Source organism: Falco naumanni, chromosome 8 (assembly GCF_017639655.2).
Source record: "Falco naumanni isolate bFalNau1 chromosome 8, bFalNau1.pat, whole genome shotgun sequence".
Lineage (NCBI taxonomy): Eukaryota > Metazoa > Chordata > Aves > Falconiformes > Falconidae > Falco > Falco naumanni.
In genome coordinates this window covers 14,000,952-14,022,584 of record NC_054061.1, presented here as the reverse complement: position 1 = coordinate 14,022,584, position 21,633 = coordinate 14,000,952, and the positions used below count along the sequence as shown (strand labels likewise).

Here is a 21,633-nt window from a genome sequence, read left to right as displayed (position 1 = left end):
TTATCCAAATTCCAAGTGGATCATAAGTTAGCATGGGTATCCAATTGCCTAAATGTCTGTCTGTGTAAAACTGCACACAAGTCTGAACAATCAGAGATGCATCTTTATCTAGATAAGCAGGGTTTTAGCTGCTTTAATTTCCATTAATACTAATGAAAGTTATCATGACAAAGCCCTTTTCATCTTAAGACTTTCAGACCAGTCCTTCTGATTATATGGCCTAAATTTTGCAAGTGCTTTTACTGTCCAGAACAAATTCAATAAAGTCCAGATTATACCCAAATGCACATTAAAGTCTGGTTTTGTTTTTATGACTGCTAGAATTTTTCAAATCTAGGAATACAGGTATGCAAAGAAACATATATTTACCTATTTGCAGATTACAGTATAATTTTTTGAAAGTCAATGTTTCAGATACTGATACAAAATCTCATTGTGTGAAATATTCCCACTTCTGGCAATGCCATTCCAAGATGTCTGCAAAATTGCTCTATATAAATCCTGGTTCCCTATTTCAAAAAGAGGTGGCTTAAGAAGGTCAGAACCCAAATGTGAAACTTCAAGTCATATAGTAATTAAAGTCAGAAAGCACTTTTGAAGGACATGTGGTCCAGTCCCTCCTCAATTTGCCAGCTAAGCCTGAATTAGGTGACTATGGTTGTAATTACTTACATATATATATTTTTATATATATATATATATATTTTTTTTAATATATATATATATATAACAAACATGAGTGTGCTTAACATCTGGGGGGGCTCTTTGTAGGTGTCAAATTACTTGAAATACATGTTCACAAAGCAGATAGAGGGCAGAAATCTCTACAGACTAATAAGCGCTTACTAATTTAGGTCAGAAAGTGCATTAATTTAGGCTACACAAGTATTTGAGGGAAATGATAGCACAAGATTGAGTCATATTTTGAAAGGTTTTTTTGAAAAAATCTGTAAAGATCTATGAATTGGCATCTCACTCTACAATTACATACAAACCTCATTCTGCGAATGTGGTTTTTACCACAGCAAGGGCTAAAAAGAGTTTTAACTCATGTTTCTTATCTTTCTTACTATGAAATACACATACAATCCTAATTCTGCTTTTAAAAAGTTGTTACTCAATTTACAACGTTTATATATCTGTTTTGAGCGCCCATTGGTGAGGTGTCACTTTAGCACAAACTGAGATTACACAAACCAAATGTTCAGGACCAGATTCTCCAGATCTTTGCTGGTGCATCATCCATTAAGTTTTTTGCAATACCATCTGGGCAACATTTAATCATTGACGGAGCAAGGGTAACTTCTGTGGGCAAAGGTGCCTACTTTTTAGTAGTTAAGTAAAGTAGTTAACCCTACAGGTTAAACTGGGTTCAAGCAAAGGATGAAGAACTAATGAAAGATACCCTATTTCATTGGCATAGTCTCTTTTACAGACTCCCTAATGTAAAGGCGTTATTTCTATTCTAGAAATATGTTGAAACAGCAGAAGATTAGTTCAATCAGGCCAAGAGGATATCTCTGCTGAGGAATCATTGATGTGTTAGGAAAATAATTTTTTTTCTGAACCTTGTCCAGAAGACACAGCAAAGTCCATTAGTTAAAAGTTTCATTAATGTAGCAATACACTATTCTCTTAGCAGTCCAAAACCATGGAAGTCCACATTACAGTTTGGGAATCCATTCCTGTTTTTAATAGATTCAGCGTGATTTATAATTTCTTTTTGTTTTGGTTTCCATGAAAGTAAGATTGATACCTATGTAAAAATAACCGTAACTTTAGTAACATTTAACAAATAATTATATTAATGTTATTTAGCTGTCTTACATTAGTATCCTTTCAAGTCCTTATCTTTAAATTTTGTTTAAATAAAGCATGGATTATCCATTTCAAACTACTGTGTTTGTTAATTTTTAACAGAAAGTCAGCATTATAAGTTTTGATGATCTCTGCTGTTCTGTGAGATCTATATCAGAGACACTCTAACGTAATTTCCAGAAGAATCATACATCACATTTCTTGCAAAGATACTACCATATGTTGTTAAAGATACACTGTACATTATTTAAAATCACGGACAGCAGCAAAAATTTTTCAGTCTAAGTTGAGGGACAGATTGTGCACATCTTATTTCATTAGTGAGCAATAACTCACGTAGGATATCTCTTTCAAATAAAGTAAAAATTTTGTAATCCACAGGGACATGATTTTCACAACTTTTTACAAGTACTAGAAGGGAAATTATACTCTTTGATGCAAAAATCTACCAGGACTGCTCAGTCTTTCAACATTCAAATGTGAGGTCATATATTTAGCTGGTCAAAATCTCTATAATTCCTATGATTTTAAATAAGATACCATTTTGTACTTGCTGTGGCTCGGTCCTTTAACTTTTCTACATAGAAAATTATTTTAAACTATTTCCATGTGTTCTATTAAGAAAATTCACACAAAAGTCCATTAACCCTCCTGGAATCTGCTTGTTATTACATTGCTGTTTATAAGCAGAATCTGAGTAGCCACAAAGTGCCTGAAGAAAAAGACCCGTAGCGGCACTGAATAGCCAACAACTAATTAGTTTAACCCTAATTAAACACTTAAGTTTATTTGTCAAAAAAATCAGCCGAAACACTAAGATGGCATAGGGACTGAGCACACAAGTCTCAAAATGGGTATTCAAAACCCAGAAATTACTAGAGTAGCACAAATGAGTACTCCCAGCTGATTACTTTTCAGTCATTATAGCACATGAAAGTCCTAGATTGGCAGTAATCAAACAGTCATTTCTGAAAACAATGCCTACACTGAGATTTAAAGACTGGCTAGATTCCTGTGAATATTTACGCTGTTTTCCACTGAACTGGATGATACTCAGCAACACAGCAGCTAAGTATCATGCTGTGGATTTTACAAGCCTTCTGCTAGTCATTGAGCAGCTCACAGTCTCCTCGCTGGTACTTGTCAGCCATTTTGAGTAAAGCATTCCAATTCTTAAACCTCTTCACAGCCTTCTAAAATATTACATGGCAATTATTTTTTTGTATTTATCGCCATAAAACTTTCAATCATAGCAAACTGGTTTATCCTACAGTCATTCTACACCTTCCCCAAGACGTGCACTCACAGTGGCTGCACATTATTACTTCATAAATTTTAGCCCTTTGTAGTTATAGTTAGAGCATCTATTTTCCATATTTGCAGATTCAGATGAATGTGGCTACAGCAAGTGTTTACACAGAAAGGTTGAAAATGAAAAATTTAACTTGTTTTTTATTTCCTTTCTGTAAGTTTGTGAAAACTCTTTTTAAAAAAGCCCTTTGGAGTGCATTTATTGAGAGTGTTTTCAATAAAACCAGTTTATAGTATTTACTGTGTTTTCTAGTTCACTGTACTGAAAAATCGCAGTGCAGATTTTGCATTGCACAATTGATTGGTTTCAAGTCATGAGTGAGCATGAGGATTATTGTCCCTTTTTAAATATTTCCAGTAACAATAAAATGGGCTCATGGCCAATTGTCACCAAATTTACCACAAACAGGGACCAGCGTTAGCAGTCCTTGCAAAGTACCAAAAGCTGAAATGTTGCACCTAGTCTAGAATCTGTTTCTCCAGCAGAAAGTTCAGGCATGTTGGTTAAATAAAGGATTTCCATCTTCAGATCTATGAGAAAAGACCAATGCAGTTGACAAAAACTGTGTTATAGCACAGTATAAAACTTGTGGGCAGAGAGAGGAAATCTGTGCTACCCCCAGGGAGGACAGGAAAATGTAGAGGGATGAAACAAACTTGTATAGCCAGTATGGAACAAGAAGGTAATTATAGCAACAAGCACACATCATTCACTTTGAACAGCCTGAGCTTGAAGTGAAGCATTTATACTTCTGAGAACTCTGGAGGAGTCTAAAATGTGATCAGATGATTCAGATAAGCCTCCATAACTTAAGATGATTATTTCAAATTTTTTTTTTTTTTTTTTTTTTTTTTTTTGAGCTGGAACTTTGTATGAATATGTTTTCTTACATTTTGTTTACTGGAAGTTATATAATTACGTATCTCTTTTTACTATTGTTATGGCTATTCATTTTAGTGGCAAGAGAAGGAAAGGATTAGAAATAAAAGAGAAATAGATTCAGATATTCTTCTGCATCATGGGGTTAGTTAGAGTTAATTTTCTACTTTATTTTAAATTATCTAGCTATATCTAGTTGTAAAAAGGTATAACGAAATTAGGTGAACTTCAGTTTTATTTTTTGGTTTACCTTCCTCTCCCCTTCCATCTGCTTTTCTCCTCTTTCTTTCATTTATTTTAAAACTGTTCTATGCATCTCTGCGTGTGAAATCTAAGGCACTTGGGGAATCATTTTTGCCTGTTGCTATTATTCAGCTACTGCAACTTTCTGCTATAGCTGGGAGAGCTCAAGAGATGGAGTTAAGTTAATGGCCATTACTGAAATGCAATCCGACTAGGTCTTTTTTAGTGTGAACTCTCTTCATTTTTTCTGGCTGTATTTTATTGCATGTAATTGTCATCTGTTAACACTATATGTAATCTCTCTTCCCCAATAACGTACATCGCTTTTAGAAAAGATTGCTCTAAAATCTCACTATAAATTAACAAGAGGAGCAAAAAGCTTAATTCTGTTCTCAGTGAGTAAGATTAGGGAAACATGGATGCCCTCCAGCCTTCTATTTAAACAACATTAGCTCTAAAAAACCAATCCTGTTGCTCCATTAGATTTGAAAAATGAAAGAATAAAGATTCTTGTTCTGTAATACCCTATGAAGCACTCATATTCATGGCTTTTCAGAATATTTGCACAACCTTTTTCTATGTTTTGTCAGCATGGCAATTTCACCCAGAAGGAAGTCACTTCTGGAACCAATCATTCATGATATAGTCAACTTCACATCACTATCTGTCAATGTTTACAAACAAACACGTGAAGTGCTAGAAATGTTAGCATTTTGTTTATTGAGTAACCCTCCTGAACATATTTTTGAGGTTTAGAATAGATTTTTTTGGTCTACAGGTGTGAGCTTTTAAAATTCGAGTTGAGCTAAATATAAATCCTCATTAGAATGAAATCTGTCAGGAAATGTTTTCATTCTCATCTTCTATGTCTTAGTACACAGCAAAACATTATCAGGTGGTGTTCCCAGTGTTGGGCTGGGAGTCAGGAACATTGAATGCCTACCACAGTTAAAGGCCTAGTGTCCTACTTGCTCTGCCGAGCCAAATTATATCATCTCTGCATGTAAGTGTAAACCATTTTTACAACATAAATAGGCACATAAATGTGCCTTATTATCTGTGTCTTGTAAACCATCTAATTATGGAGAAAGAAACGATCAATAACCATGCCTTAGGAAATGATGTTGCATTGCTGGGAATCACACTTCCATCGCACTTACCAGCAATGTTATAACCTGTATCTCTGGTAAACAAAATGGGTCAGTTAAACCCTGAATAACTAGGGAGTCAGTCAAAAATAATTTTTAAACCAGTAGCGGTTTATTCTAAGTATATTCTTAATTCTTGATTCTTTTAGATCATGGGAATACCATTACTGAAATGTTTATTATATAGAAATGTGTCTTGAAGCTGAATGAACAGCAAATAGTTGCTTGATATGCATGTCTTTAATTAACTCATCATGAAGCTAACTCATTCACAAAATGAGTGTAAGCAAATGGTAGAAATTAAACTATTTTTTGCTGTTTTTTTTTAAAAACAATGCTTCTGATTTAACTTCATTTTTAATGCATGGTAACCAATAGTAACCCATGTGTTCCCACATAAACCAAGTTAAATCATGCAAGACACTGTTTGCACTCATGCTCATAAAACAGACTGTGCAGGGGTGGATGTGGAATTTAGCTCTGATAACAGGGTAGATGTGTGGTACATTAAGAATGTAAGTGGCAAGCTAATGTCTCTGTGTCAGCTGAGTAGAAAAACTGTCAACAAGTGTGCCTGAATTTCCCCTACAGAATTTATTTATTTTGATGAAATGGCCTGTGTTGGTTTTCTTGTGAAATTCTGATGGACTTTCCTCGGTGGTTGGTACTACCAGGATGGTTTCATGTGAGGGACTCCTTAACTCTGCAGGGCACATTAACATCCTAGCTTCTAGATAAGGATCGTCAGCACCTCTGCTGTAACATGCACCCCGGCAAAGTAATTCAATGGCAATATCACCCCATGCCTATGTCCCTCCGTGTCCAACGTCCACTTCTCAAGGCTTCTGCTGTCATACTAAGATTGTATTTCTCCACACTACATAGCTATGTAAATAAGCCATTCTTCATGGAGTCACTGCTTGTTGCTATTGTGTGTATAAAACTATGGTTGTACCATGCAAAAAGTCACACAGATTAGCCATGGATACCTGGTCAATTACAGAAATTGCTGTGGCAACTGAAGAAATTAAGTAAAACAAAGCTCTGGGCAGGTCGAGAGAAGTTCAGACCCAGCAGGCCTGACCACCTCTGTCCTGAGGCCTAGCAAGTTCAGTGCAAATATTATGGCCTGCCATTAGCAATGCCGATGTTGTGTTGCAGGGCTACAGGCCACAGTTCACAAGTGTTCCTTCCAAGATAAATATGATGCAAAGCTGCTACATCTTCCTTTCCTGTTCATGCCCCACTATAATAAATGTTTTGGAATACAATTTCAAAAAGAAATGCCTGGGTACAGAAAAAGATGTAAAACACATAGTTTGGATATTCATTGCACAGAAAGAAAATCTCACTATTAAGTATATTCAGCTTTTTATGCAAGAACTTCAAAATTCTTTTCTGAAAAATGGTAAATCATTTTAATGGTTCTAAGTAATAAATAGTGTGATAAATATGCAACTTTATTTTAGTGAGAAGAAATTGTTTATGGGTTAACTCAGTGTCTCGTTTCTCTCTCTTTTTGGCCTTTCTATCAGTTTCTAATAAGTAAAAATGTAAGGCACACAACATGCAAATTCTACCTAGCTCTGAAATTTTTGACATTTGAGTGGGCTAGGCATAATGATCACTGCAAAGCCTATCTTCCCATCTCTTATATTTAAATGTGACTATAATAGCTAGTCAAAACACCAGGAAAATAGGAGCAATTTCTATTTCACACACATACAAACACATATCTCTCAGACTTTTCTTTTTCCTCCAGAAATATTTTGGTATATGTTTTCTGCCTCTCTCTCACACACATATATATATAGAGAGTAGAATTTTATTTTGTAAATTATCATTGTTCTGATTATGATCAGAGAAGTTTGCTTTTGTAAGAAAAAAGAAACTTTTAAAGAGAAAGCTATTAGAAACTTATTGTATATGTAGATAGTATTCAGGGACAGAGAAAGGTGGATCCCTCATAACTCAAAAATAAGGGCAAGACTCAGAACAATAACTGAGTACAAGCAGAAGCTAAGAGTGGGTTTGATTAATGTGTGGAACTGACTACAAGGGTCAGAAATAGCAGTAGATGTAGCCATAAACATATTACAAAAACTTTATTTTGGAAAACTGCATTGGGAACCAAGTTTATAAGGTACAACTATTACCAATTTATTTCTGAAATTCCTGGAAGGGAGAAACCACATTAAGGTCTGGGAGATGTAGACTCATGTAACTGAAGTTTCAAAATACGTTTAGCAATGGAATAATACAGCATCCAGAAGATGCTACAGAGAATGATACAGAGCACAGAAAGACATACAGAGGTGGAATACTTCCTTTGGTACAGAAGTTTATATAAGAGGATATGGTTTTTTTCTCCTCGCCTTCACTGCAGCTCTATGCTGTGGCTAAACCAAAGATCCACTAAATATGTCGCAGACACAGTTTCAGATGTAAACCAAACCTTCAACATATTCAGACCAAAATGTCCAGATCCCCAGCAGGTTTCCTTGGCCCCTTCTCACAGCTCTGCAGAGCATCCACCATGTTATGACAGCAAGAAGCTGTAAAGGTGAATCAACACAAGACCAAGCAGTGATAGGCAGCTGCTACCAGCGCCAGCTACATGTGGTGTCATTTGTGGAGATTTTACTCTTTGTGAGGACTGAAGCAAGATCCATGAAGATATTTAGGGGTCACACAAAGCATCATGGCAACTAAGAATAAACTAACTGGCAAAATACAGATGGTTTTGGACCCCATTTTCTATGGGTACAGAGAAGGTACCATGATGCTTCAGACATCTTGCTGGTCCTTTGTGGACCTTATCTGAACTGCGCTATCAGGAACTTTTTAAGAAAAGGAAAAGTCTTTTCGTGACTCGAGAAGATGCCAGATGGGATCATCAGGTGAGGATGGAGACCTGAAAACTTGGAAAGTGGGCAAACCCCTGAAATTCATGGAACATGACCAGAAGCTAAGGAAGGATATTTTACTAATCATAGCATATCTCCCACATGGATAAATTAATCTTCAGTTTCCCTTGCTACAGCTCCAGCAGCTTTTTATCAGTTACAGACTTATGCAGAAAAACTGACAGAGTATTGATGAGAAGAAATTCCACTGTAAGCCACTGAAGCAAAAGTTCTACGTACAATTTATCCTCCTGGATCCCTGGGGAATTTGGCAAACCTACCTTAAAATACTTTTTTAAATAAAGAACAGGTGCTATTCCAGGCGGTACAGTTTTCTAGGTGACATTACCAGTGAAATAATTTAGAAGAGAGGACATAATTGGAATACGCTTGCTGGCAATGTTGGCAATTTTAGCTTATATCTGTCAGATTTTCCAGAATTACGCTTTTCATACTGCCAACTGCTCAGTATTCTGATCCTCGTGCAGAAAGCCATGTTGGTAAACATTTAAACACAAGTGAAAATGCTTTCCTGGATCAATGCTTGAATGTTTAAAGCTTTGCAGAGTTGAACTGCGGTTCAGCTGCCTCAACCAGTTTCCCAAGGTGTCATTGCACGTCTCTGTTAAAAAAATAAATTCTTCACATACTGTTCGGAATTCTTGCAGGTAAATTAAAATGAGAAGTCCTATTTAAAATATGTACTATTTATCATTGGACACAATTTGACTATTAAGCTTCTGGCTTTTTTCATTAAGTCATTTTCATCGCTATTTTATTGAGGAGCTCAGGACATTACATATGCAGGTAACAATAGCAGATAATAAATGTTTCTCAATTTTTATTATGAATATATATTGCATGGAATTTAATCACCTCTGCTGCTTCTCTGCTATAGATAAACATATGAAAAGAGATAGTGCTTTGGGGACCATAACAGGAGAATTAATAATACAGATATAGTATGTTTCCTCTTTTTTTATTTTTTTTCTTAACAAATTGTATAATTAAAGCTGCAAACGATTTTATCTTCTAGTACTCTCCAAAAGCCTTCACATACTCAGAACTTTTTCAAAGTTACCATGTGAGCTAAAGTTCTTGGTTACTGGCCAAAGATTAATTTTATTTCAAAGCTTAAAATAAAATCCACTTTTTGAAATCTGTAAGGCTAAAATTATTCCTATTCCCTTTTAAAATCAAATCTATATAGGGTTTGTTTTCCCTAGATGACTGAATAATAAATTCTGGAACTCTTTATAGAAATAATCCTTATTAAGAAGTATATCCAGAGTAAAAGTGATTGGATATTAAATGGTTAAAGTGTATTAAGGAGGTATAAAAGTCGTTAAAAATGGTTGGATATTAATAGAAAATAATTTGGAATTGCTTGATTTAATTTCTGAGAAATTACTCTCTCTAAAGTCAATGGTGGCATGTTGTGAGAGGAAACGCTGTCCTCACCTGGGCAAAATAGAGGTATCTTAGTTTTACAAACTTTTGACATCAAGGAAGTGGAGTTGTGGATTTGTATCACAATAACTAGTGGCAGAGAAGAATATTTTCATGTTGGTCACCATTGCCTCTTAAATATGATCAGAGCCTTGTTAGTTATGCTGGACTTGGAAGTTAAGAAATTGCCCCTAAAAATTTGTGGTGGCTCTAATCTCATGGGCTGCATTAGAGCTTTATTAAGGTTTTAAGTTATTTTAAATGCATGATTTAAGTCTTTAAAGCAGCTTAGTGAGGTTTTTTAGCATTTCCATTAGAAGCCAGGGAAATAAAATGAAAAAACCCCACATTATTAATGTAATGATGATTGCCCCAAAGAGCTTACAAATATCTGATAAGTTTATTCAATGCAATGCAGTCTTTGATGCTAGTTAATTATTTTGGTCCAATAAAAGAGCAGCAATATTTGTGGTTGTATTCTAAGGTTCTCCCAAGTGTTTTACCATTGGTAAGGTTCCCCTCTTCCAAATCCTTACTTTCCAAGGAAACAGTGATTCCTTTACTACTTTACAAAACAAAATTGTGATACTGAAATGTATTTGGGTTCACAGCCCTCACAGTCTGTAGAAGCAGAATGCATCATTTCAGTTACATATATAGAAGCCAGAAGGTATCTTTTCAGTCTTCAAGTTCAGCTACTAAGACATTTCTTGTCAGTGTTGATAATATTACATGGATCACACACCTCATCTTCTCTTCCAAGCCATCTTACAGCATGACCACTCCTGCAACCAAAGTTACTTATTGTAGTAAGGCAGCTACTTTCTCTGCTTCTCTCCTGTTACTGCATAACTAAGAACTACTACCCGCTTTCTCACTTGTGTTCTTATTTGAGTGTGGCATTTCCCTGGCCTCTAACTTCCAAAACATGCACACAGGCTATCTTCATTTTATGCAAAAGGTTGCCTTTCATTTATCATCGTTGTTCATTTGATCATAATAACTCATCTTTCTGAATCCCTGTGCTGATTTTCTATTTGAAGTAATAACAAGCTTGTTGTCACTATGTTAAAAAGTTGTATAATTCCAGACTTCGTAATTCACTTCCATATCTCCTTCAGTTCTGCCTTCTATTCACACTAACTGTGCAGCGTTTCTGGGCTCATAGCTAAAGTCCTTACTCTCTGTACTAAGTAACTCTAAGAGCTAGCAGTGATGCATTTATAGAAGGTCAAGCTGACTGTGATTTTAATTATGTATCAATTATTTGGTGGCATTCTTCATTCACTGGCGTTTTCGTGATTGTTTGCCTTTGGTGTGGTATCTTATTAGGGCAATGGTTTCACAGTTGTTTTGAAAATATTGGCCATTACCACAAATAAACATGAGCTAATGATCTGCATATAGAATTATATTATTGATTTTTTTGGGTCAAGTAATTACTTTTTGGCACACAGAGGCATTCGCCTGAATTTTGGAAGAATGGCTTTTAGGCCTATCAAAATAAGCACCAGAGACATTTGGGATAGCAGAAAGGCAAAGACGTTCGTAGACTCCTTAATGAACTCTTCTCCCTTGCCTGCATCAGTCTCTGCTGTACACCTGATTTAAGTTTTTTTAGTGTTAATCTACAGTGTGAAGAATTTTGTGTCTTCATCAGTTTATGGAGAGGAAAAACAGCATACATCCTATACCACCCTTTCATAGGATGTACAAAAAATGGCTAAGAGATGACTGATTACTTTATATGACCATTATGAGTATAATTCATTCTGGTTTGGTGACACACTTTCTCCAGCTTTATCAAACATATGCACAGATCAGTAGGTTGCAGAAGTACATTATCACTTAACAGTATATTGAATAATACATTGATTAGTTTAGTAAGGCTTTGTAGCATTTTCTCATTAACATTAATTTCTCTTAATTGTTTTCTTTCTCATTCTTTCACATTCCATCTTTTTTTCTCTCTCTTGAAAAATAATCTAGGGGGATTAAATGAAAGTGGAATTCAGTAGATAATCCTCAGTCTGTTGCAGCAGGCAGATTTCTGTTTAGATCTGAAGATATCTTACTACAGATTAACAAAACCTTCATATGACCAGAAAATATTATTTGTGTTACACAATACAACATTGAATCACTATTGAAGGAAAACATTCATTTTCTCATATCACCCACTGTTTTTCAGGGAACTCTATCAGAAGGTTATTTTGGGTATGCATGAGATCCTCTTTAAAATGCATTTCTCACCAATGTATAGAACCATAGGGTTTTTTCTGTAGAATATGGAGCATTCAAAAAGCTCAAGATGATAAATAGCTTAGAAGAATAGCTAGCCTTTCATCTCAAGGGTTCACACCAAAGTCCAAGATGACATTTAGTATAAAATACAATTTCATACATGATTACCTGCATCATTTGGAAAGAGCTAATGCAAGCATAAAAAAAGTAGATAAATTCTTCTCCTTCCATTCCTTCCAAATGCTCATTATGATCCTTCATTTCTTTTAATTTTTTTTTCCATGTATTGATGTTGTTTTATTTCTGGTAATAATCTGGGTTAGGATTTGTAAAAATTCTGTTTCTTTAATATTTTGCTGGCTGGCTGTAAACAGATGAAAGTTCTGTCTTTTAAGAGTAATATTCAGTTTCATATACAATGGCCAGATTTCACAGCTAGGCCTACACATTGTGTTGTACTTTACTGAATATGTGTGAAAATGTCTTTCCACTAAATCTGAAAAAATAGAACTGATTCTGTAGGTAAGAAAATCTGACTTACATATTAGTGATATTCTTCCTTGATGATAATCATTTGTTGCATTGAGAATCTTGTATAAATTACTGAAGTTCTATTACCTGTTATCACTTCACAGTAATTGGAATGATTATTTTGGGTCACATCAGCTATGTATTGTGCCATGTATTTTGCATCTGGCACATGCTAATAGTGGAAGCTAAGAGCAAGAAATCAGGGGGAAAATACAGCAATGCTTCTCTGGTAAAATGTCTCCACTTTCAGAGAAGTTCAGGTTGAGATTTCCTGTAATGAAATGTTACCACTGAGTTTAATGGATTTTGAAGTATTTTCTTTTTTTTTTTTTTTTTTTTAATCTTTGAGTTCTGTGTTACTTCACTGATTAGAAAGAGAACTATTTTCACGAGTTTTCAGGCAGCCAATGATAATTTAATTGGGTGCTCTATCCTATATATAGAAGACAACAATAATGCTTCTGCAGTCAACTTTTTCCATTTGCTTAGGGCATCACAAAAAAAAACACATTATGCAGCTGAGGTAGTCATTTACACAAGAAGGTGTTTGCTGCATTTCTCTTCTGCTTATGCAGTCACTGGTGGTTTTCAAAGCATTACATCCTCCCTTTTTGGACAGTAGTTGTGGTAAAATATTACCCAGTTATATAAATAAAAGGATATCACTGTGTGTCAGACTGAATATCCAATATTCAGTCTGACAAGACTCACATATTAGTTTCCTGTCACAACTATACAAATACCCCAGAATCACACTAGATGTAATCCTCACTGTTCTCTCAATGCTTTCTTCAACCTATCACTTTCTCCCCTCTTTTACCTCAATTTGTCTCAGACAGTTGGCAGGTGCTGGGACTTGTGAAAACATGTACCCACTATCTCCCTCTTCCCACTCTTTTTTCATATGGATGGGGGGAAAAAAAAGATAGTTTTTTGTAAATTTCTCACATTGAAGTAGATGGTTACACATTCTGACATAAATGAATATCTAACCACTTCATATGACAAGTTTAAAAGCAAGTAATATTATTTTCTTGTTTCCAAAGATAAAATTTAAAGTTTTTTTCTCCACCTGGTTTAGTGCAAAGCTGAATTTCTTTTTAATTGGAAGAATCAAAAAAGCAGGTTACTTTTGGACATCACAAATACAAAACTGGACCCAATTCAAACAGTGGCAAAGCTTGTACTTCACTGGAGCTCTTCTGAGCCAGGAGCTCACCTAAATAAAATGCCAGTAAAGGCAATACACCTCTACTGGTGTACACTCTGGGTGAATTCAGACTGTCATGAAATGCTTCTCATTAGCATCAAGACAATTTGGGCCATAACCCAGTATCAAAGGAAGCATGCAATGAATGTTAGGTCATCAGAAGTCACTCATCATATTGAGTCTAAAGTCTAAAAATAATCAGTACATTTAGAGTGGATACTTTATGCTGTTCCTTTCTCATCTCTCCTTCAACTAAAACAGCTCTTCAGCCTGTTTTTGGTGCTTTGGATATATTCACTAGGGGCAATTATGGTCCCAAATTTCATTAGTGTTCAACAAGTTGTTTCTAGTCTAATTCTATGAAATAAGTTCTTCTTTACCTAATAGTAATTATAGTTACCTGACTATGGTGATGGACTTTTTTTCCCTGCGATTTATGGTTCTTCTCTGATACTTTCGGTCATCTTTTTATTTATCATATAATGAATGTATCTTCTTCTAAGTAAACAGCCTCCACCTTTGAGCACAGAAGCATAGCTTTACTTACAGTGAAGTTACCTGTACATCTATTTCTATCTTCAGTTGTCATTTTTTTTTCTAAGAAGAGATAAACAAACATGTCTCTTTCTCTTTTACTGCCACAAAGTCTCCCTAGTTCTTGTTCAGAACTCCCATTGTCAGGAAACCACCTCTGTCCTTGAATGGATGAATTATATTATGTCCAGAGGGCCAGGACAAGACCTGTGCGCCACTTAAGATCAATTTACGTTACAGTCTGTGGACTGAAGTGGAATGTAAAGTTTAAGCTGATCTTCTATACAGAATGAAAAAGAAGAAATGAAGAAAAAAGTGTTTAGAGGTATTGTAAATCAGCTGGAATATAGGTTGAGAGCTCTCTGCAAAAAGTAAAAGCATTATGCTGTGCAAGATACAGTTCTTGAAGATTCATACTGAGTTATAATTTATCTTTGGGTTATTTCCCAGTTCTTACTTATGAACATTTAACTACCTGTAAGAATTTATAGTGTATAGGTCCTGGCTTTTCTCTTAGCAACAGACTGACTTCAGGGGGTCAGGGATTACTGAGAGGATAAAACGAGGCCCGTCATGTGAGGAGATTCCTAAAACTGCTGAGATTTAGGTATTAGCATTACGTATAGGATAGGGTGTTGATTTCTTAGCAGACATAACCGGGAAAATGGACAATCAAACCTTACCATCTGTGTTAAAGGGAATTTATATTGCAATAAACGTCCATAAAAAAAGTACAACAGCAGACAGGCTATGAAGCATGAAAACTAAAAAAAACACCCTTCAGTTCTAACATCCCTATGTCAATTATTTCTTTATGTCTATATTTTCTAAGCCCAAATTCATACCAAGCAAGCCCCCAGCTAGTATTGTATCCTTCACTGCCGTTCTCACATAATCGACCTCCGTTTCCGTATGAGACTGTGAGTGGGGCTGCAGGTAAAACAGTTTGAAAAGTAGCAGTCCAGACTGTACCAATGAAGCAAAGAAACACAGTACACTCGAGTTATTCTGTCGAATGTTTAAAAAAAAAATAATCAAATTATCACCCTTATAGAATCTTTTTATCTAGGAATATATAGAACTTCTGTAGCTAGAGGGGCTGAACATAACAAGGGAAAGAGTAAGGGAAAGGGTACTGAGCTAGCTTCAAATGAACTAGTGCACCACCACATTGCAGGACAGTGCCAGTCAGAGGTATTGACCTTAAAACTGCCTCTGCTTTTGAGCTTACTTGAATGGATCTCCACAAGGTACTGTACTGAGCAGTACAGATGTACTCTAAACAGGCATAAGAGGCAGATATGAAAAAAAATAATCAACCTTCCTGTAAGCATGTCCATTTGTTATTTCTCACTTGTGTCTAATGCTTTATCTAATAATTTAATAATTCATGCTTTCAATTCACAATTCAGTTCTTTGTTGGAGAAAGTGGTGGTCATTACTTAAGTATATGAGAATTTAATTGTACAGGGACTGAGACTTGGAATGAGTTTCCTGCTTCTTTTCCCTTCATCTGTTCACTCCTATCAGTCTTCTTCCCTTTTACTTTTTTGTGCAACTGTTACAGAATTTCTTGACATATGTCAACAGAGCAAATGTAGCATAAAGAGGAAAACAAAGAGACCACAATCCAAATTGACAAATTTTTTTTTTCCAGATCATTACTAATCAAGAACAGTTTTAACTGAAGCCCAAAAGCATGGTTTGGGTGGCCATGAAGAAGACATATAATATTAATCATATGGGAAATAGTACATTAAAACAGTAGATTCATTTCCTAAGCTGTTTTTAGTTAGTTTCTATAGCTTTTTATTAAAAGTTTCACTTCTCAGATTTTCAAAGAACCAAACTTTTTGAAAGACTTTCTTTCTAACATCACTTTGCATATTCATTACTGTATTTTGGAATACTTGAGTTTTGGCATGGAGGTTACGGCTAGGTGGTACAGTCACTAAAGCAGAAGTTAGTTAAAGGACGTAATCCACATCTTCAGATCATTATATACTTGCAAGTAGGGAAACAGTGTCTGTAACCCTTTTTGCCCCACCAAGCTGTTAATAATGAGATAGTGAGAATTTTAGGTAATTGTTCAAATCTCCCTCAGATAAGTGGTTTTGGTAGTCTTTTTATTACAGTAATAGTTGTTCCAAGTTTGTATCCCAGCATTACAGCTGATAGCAGTCAGGAATGCAGCATTGCTGTGTAAAACTCAAAGGCAGTCTAATCCTCCTTGCTACCCCTGAAATGTTCAGCTAGGTCCTGTGTCCATACAGCCTCAGCTCTGCTGAAACACTGTAGTACGTAGGCCAGTCAGCACTAAATATTCAATTTCATACTATCATAGACAAGGATTAAGTCATCATTTAACAACACCTAGTTTCACATCTTCTGAGATGACACTTCTTTAAAAGGGACATTCCTTGTTAGCTGAGAGATTGTCTCTTGCTGAGCAACATGTTATTCCAATAATGCTCCAAGTGACTTCAGTGGGACCCCTAACTGAATATGAGAGCTATACACTGTGTAAAAGTATTGGAAGATAGTGTGTGAATAACTATAGCTGCAGAATTAATAACAAACTGATGTTAGCTACCTTTAAAGTAATTCTACATGACTGTTCAGCTCAGAGATATTCATGCCCCTTCTAATCACTGTTATTATATCACTTACCACACAGTGCGACAACCCAACTGACACTGCTAGTGCTTTGCAAGAACAAAACAATTGTATTTACTCCTATGTTCAGTCATTTACTAGTAAAAATAGATGTATTTTATATGGTCCATATATAAACTATTTTAGTGCTTTATTCATGCTTTTTTCTGATCATCTTTGACAGTTTTCAGGTTACGTATCTATCTGTAGCATAAAAACATTGCCATGACACTACTTGGGCACTAATTGGGGAAAAATAAAAGTAGCTAGTGTTCAGCATTTCACATCTGGACATTACTTTGCACTGTGTTCATGTGATTTTTGCTAACAATTTATTAAAGCTAAGGAGCATGAAAAAAATAACTAATTAAACCTATATATAAATAGTGTGTAGAATATAGCTTTAAATCTATTTAAAACTTTGCTGCTGGGTGATCTCTATACATGTAACATGTTGATTACCTATTATATGTTCAATAAGTGTAGACACATAATTCATTCCAATTAAAACCCATATTGAGGTGTGCAAATATTGAATTATTTTATTTACATTTTAAAGTGTTTCTAAAAGCCAAGATTTTGATGCACAATTCTCAGAATTGTGGAGTTTGGTTTGACTCATTTTCGCTGAAACACAGCTTCTGTCAATGTGATGGACTGCACAATGCTGTGACACTGATCTAAGTGATAAGGTGATGGGGGAACTTTACTCAAGAAGTTTGAAGTGCAGTTATGAATGTCAAGAAGCGAATGGGAAGAAGGCTCCTCCTAAAACTTTAGTGTGCACAATTGTAAGGATGTACTGTGTGCATGTAATAAAACTAATACAGAAAATTGTTGTAAAGGTAAAATACTGCAGTGCTGTAGTATGACATTCATTCTGAATTTGTTCAAATCATGGTTTGCAGAAGTTAGTGCCAAAATTTTAGCTGCTTCCATTGCTGCCTGAATGATACCTTGACTTTCCTCTTCTTTCCCTAATCTTCTAAATATCAACAATTGTGCAACAATTAATTTCTCTATATAGTAATTTTTTGTATTAATAGAGGAAAAACTTTTGCACAATATTAGTGATCAATTGTTATGTTCAATTTTTTCAATCAGATTCTTCAAATACTTAAAACTCTGTGTGCATTCTGATTGGTGTCAACACATTTATTCACGTGCATAACATGGAGCACATACATCAGTGTTCAGTTGCATTGGCTGTTCAGAATTTCAGCATCCAAGACAAGCAACACATAACACAATGATATTCCCCTCTTCCTGAAGTGTGTAATGAGTTTTTAACAAAGAATAACTTTCATCCTAGCTATAAATAAACAGTATCTAAGTTCAACCTTTGTTAACTTTGGCTTGGCCCATGAGTTTCCAAAACTAATAGTAAGATTTCTTCCACAACAGAAGGAAAAAAGTTTTCTCCTGATTATTAGAATTAAAATCATATTTGTTTCTTGACTTGTTTAAAATATTTTCATAAAGCACTAAGCATAATTTTCCCCTTGTGGCTTTTTAATTTTTTTTCTCTGCCTATTATTTATTCTTTAAGATTATGAGGTCAGGAAGGTGTCAGAGGAAACCACCTTGGCTATCAGATGGCTATGAACAGAAAACAGAACCTTTTGCTGAGACAAATCTTTAATTCACATTAGGAAGAGTTTCTTTTAAAGCTTATGAAATAATTTTGGCAAAATTCTTCTCAGACATCATATATATGCCTGGGAATTCAGAATAATAATATTATTTTGAAAGATGAGTGAAAAGAAGGAAGTGTGTTAAAATAAATATCTGGAATTATTTTATTGGAAGTTTTATGTCAAAATTGTCCGGTGTTCAGGAAATCGCATAAAAGCTCATTTTCCAGCGTTGTATTCACATAGTAATCATTAACGATTCTCCAAGAATCAAAGATACCTTACACCTGCCTTACTCATTGTAACAAAGTATCCCTTGTGGTAGGCTCACCAAGTTTTATTTCACTTTCTACTCCATTTTCCAAATTTTAGTTTCTTTTCACAGGAATTCTTCACAACGTTCTTTTTGTGTGAAGAAAGTTACTCTAAAACCCAGCAACTTTTGATTTTCCTGGCCAGTAATTTTGGCCTTTTATTTTGCTTAGAATTAAAATGCTAACACTGCAGCTACAAAGTCTGATTTTTTTCTTAAACAATCAGAAAAGCAAACAGAAAGAAGCCACTTTTTGTTTGGTAGTGTCTTGGTAAAAGGAGGGGAGAAGAAAGAAGGTAAATATGAGTGAGGAGCCTGTATGAATACGGCGTTGACAGTAGGGAAGAAGTGGGCACTAACTTCTCTGCTGTAGCAATGACAAAACATGGCTTGTGCAGCTGTGAGGACGAGTGTGGTACCACTTGGAAGGCCAGGTACTTTGCAGTGCAGTGCTACCTTCCCATCTCACTCCTTAAATGCACATTCCACATTTTTTTTGGCGAGAATGTCTGGTTCAGCACAATGCTTGGCACTGCAGCAGCACTCACTCCCCCCCCTCCACTTTCTACTCATCCACATATAAACTCCTTCTTGCTCCGCTGCTAAGATTTTTTACCTCTTTACATTTCTGTATACAATACACATACGCAGCATGCACAGGTTGTCTTCACCCAGTACGTGTGTCGGTAGGGCGGGGGGAAATGCTATTGTAAACATTCCTCTCGTACGATCGGCGAGCACTATCGCATCCCACTGCTTGTTCCCTCAGCATTAAAGGCATTTCAGCAGCCGGGAGATGCGGGCGGCACCTCGCTGGGTGCCCCGGGAGGGCTGTGCCGGGCGCTGCAGCCCCGTCCTTGGTTCCATCGCCTGGCACCGGCGCCTCCCGGCTGGAGCCAAGCCCCGGCGCTCCAGCGCCCGCAGCTCGGGCACAGCCATGATGTGGCTGCTGGGGTGAAAACAAGCAGGAACGCACTGACATTCTGTCCCCAAAACACAGCTGCATTAGAACTCCATGCACTGTAGCAAACACTAATTCGGAGTTAAAAGGTTTCGTTAATACGGCATGGAATTCTGCGGAACCCCCGGCACGTACCACCATCGCACACAGCCGCTGCTTACCCTCCCTGTCCATTGCAGAGCCACAATTGTAAGAGAAATAAAACATTGTAAGATCTCAGCTGCTAGAAGACAGATGAATGCAATACACTGTCCAAACCTCCGGCATTGTCACCACAGCTCTGCAAATTTGCCAACGGATTCTTCACCCCCCAGCCCTCCCTCCCGCCGCCCCCCCCCCCCCCCCCCCCCCCCAGAATCAGAAAGCACATCTTACCACTGGATGAGAGAGAGGAACAGAAGTCCCCACACCATCATTTTGAGAGAAAATGCAGGATTCAAGAATGCAGTGCTCCCCAGGCTTGTTGGATTTGGAGGAATCATCTCTTTTTCTCCCCCCCCTCCCCCCCCCCCCCCAGTTTTTTTCCCCTTTCCTCTTGGTTGAAGATGGATCCGTCCCCTTCTTTAATTTTTTTTGGTAGTGGTTCTCCCCCCTCCCTACCAAGTCCCGTCAGTGGGATGATACATTGCGCCCAGCTGCGGGAATTAATATGCAGGGGGACAGAAATTAGATCTGCACAAGCCCTTTGCAGATATAATCAGAAAACGTCAGCTCAGGCAGCAGGCAGCAGCTTCCAAATCTACGGGAATAATATAATTGGGAGAAAAGAAAAAAAACCTGAAAAACCAAACCACAGACATTCACAGTCTAAAAACAGTCAAGGAAAGAAGAAACACATAAACATGCACACATTTACAGAACCACTCACACACATGCAACAAAATCTGTTAAAGCAATAGAAAGAGTAAATGAGATGGAAAAAAAAAAAAAAAAAAAAAAAAGGAAAAGAAAGAATAAAGCAATGGAGCTTCTGCCTGAATGCAGATTAACTCTGAGGTCAAAGTGGAAATGATGCACTCTGCTGCAGCACAGATTAACACATGCGTGGTGTCAGCCGGGGTGCTTTTTAACCTTTGATTACACATATGCAGGCAGCCTGGATTTTCATTTTGGAGGCAAGGAGGATTTGGCAGGCATAAAAAGGAAGGTTGGAAGGAAAAGCTTGCCCTATGCTGCTGAGCATCCTCATTTTTCTAAACAGCCCGGAAATCATGATTGCAAAGGGGAAAAAAATGAAAGGATGGATGGGGGAGTGGAAAAGGGAGGGATGGTTGTTGCTAAGTAACTCAGGAAATGGGGAAAGCAGCATTGGTGGATGAGGTGATTTAGTATGTGATAGGATTAGGGGGAATATGCAAGGTTTTTATCTCCCCTCCCCCTAATAAAATCAGTCTACATAGACACAGGAAATGCTTCCTGGCCAGAGGGGAAATGCTAGATCACTATAAAAGCTTAACCTTGCCAAATTTTGGAACGGGAATCCCAGGTTTGATTGTCCAATAGTGCAATTTAGCAGCTACTAATAAAGTAAAAATTTCAGGGAATCTCATTATTTCCCAAAGTTATAGCACCTCAGTCTAAAATATGTACTTGGACCATGACTTACAATAACAAAACTTTTATCATCCCAATTTTTTCTGTCTAAAACCAAAGCAAACATAGGGATAATCAAGTCTCCCCAGTGCTTTTATAAACTGGGAAATTGATGTCCAAACATAATCATCAGGAACCAGGAGATGTGACCTGACACTGTTTCAGTTCAAATCCCAACTTTGTAAAACCTAAGGGAAAAATAA

At 36.4% G+C, this 21,633-nt stretch overlaps 1 protein-coding gene across 2 annotated transcripts in view; it reads right to left on the bottom strand.

Moving 5' to 3' along the window:
• The window catches only part of GABRG2 (gamma-aminobutyric acid type A receptor subunit gamma2), a 69,065-nt gene extending 48,025 nt beyond the window's left edge, over window positions 1-21,040 (bottom strand). The window contains exon 1 of one of the 2 annotated variants that reach the window (XM_040603842.1): window positions 20,213-21,040. In XM_040603842.1, coding sequence (XP_040459776.1) covers window positions 20,213-20,319 — 107 coding nt within the window. In that variant the 5' untranslated portion in view covers window positions 20,320-21,040. The remainder of the gene's footprint in view (window positions 1-20,212) is intronic. The other variant, XM_040603841.1, reaches the window with a different exon arrangement.
• Window positions 21,041-21,633: the final 593 nt, after the last annotated feature.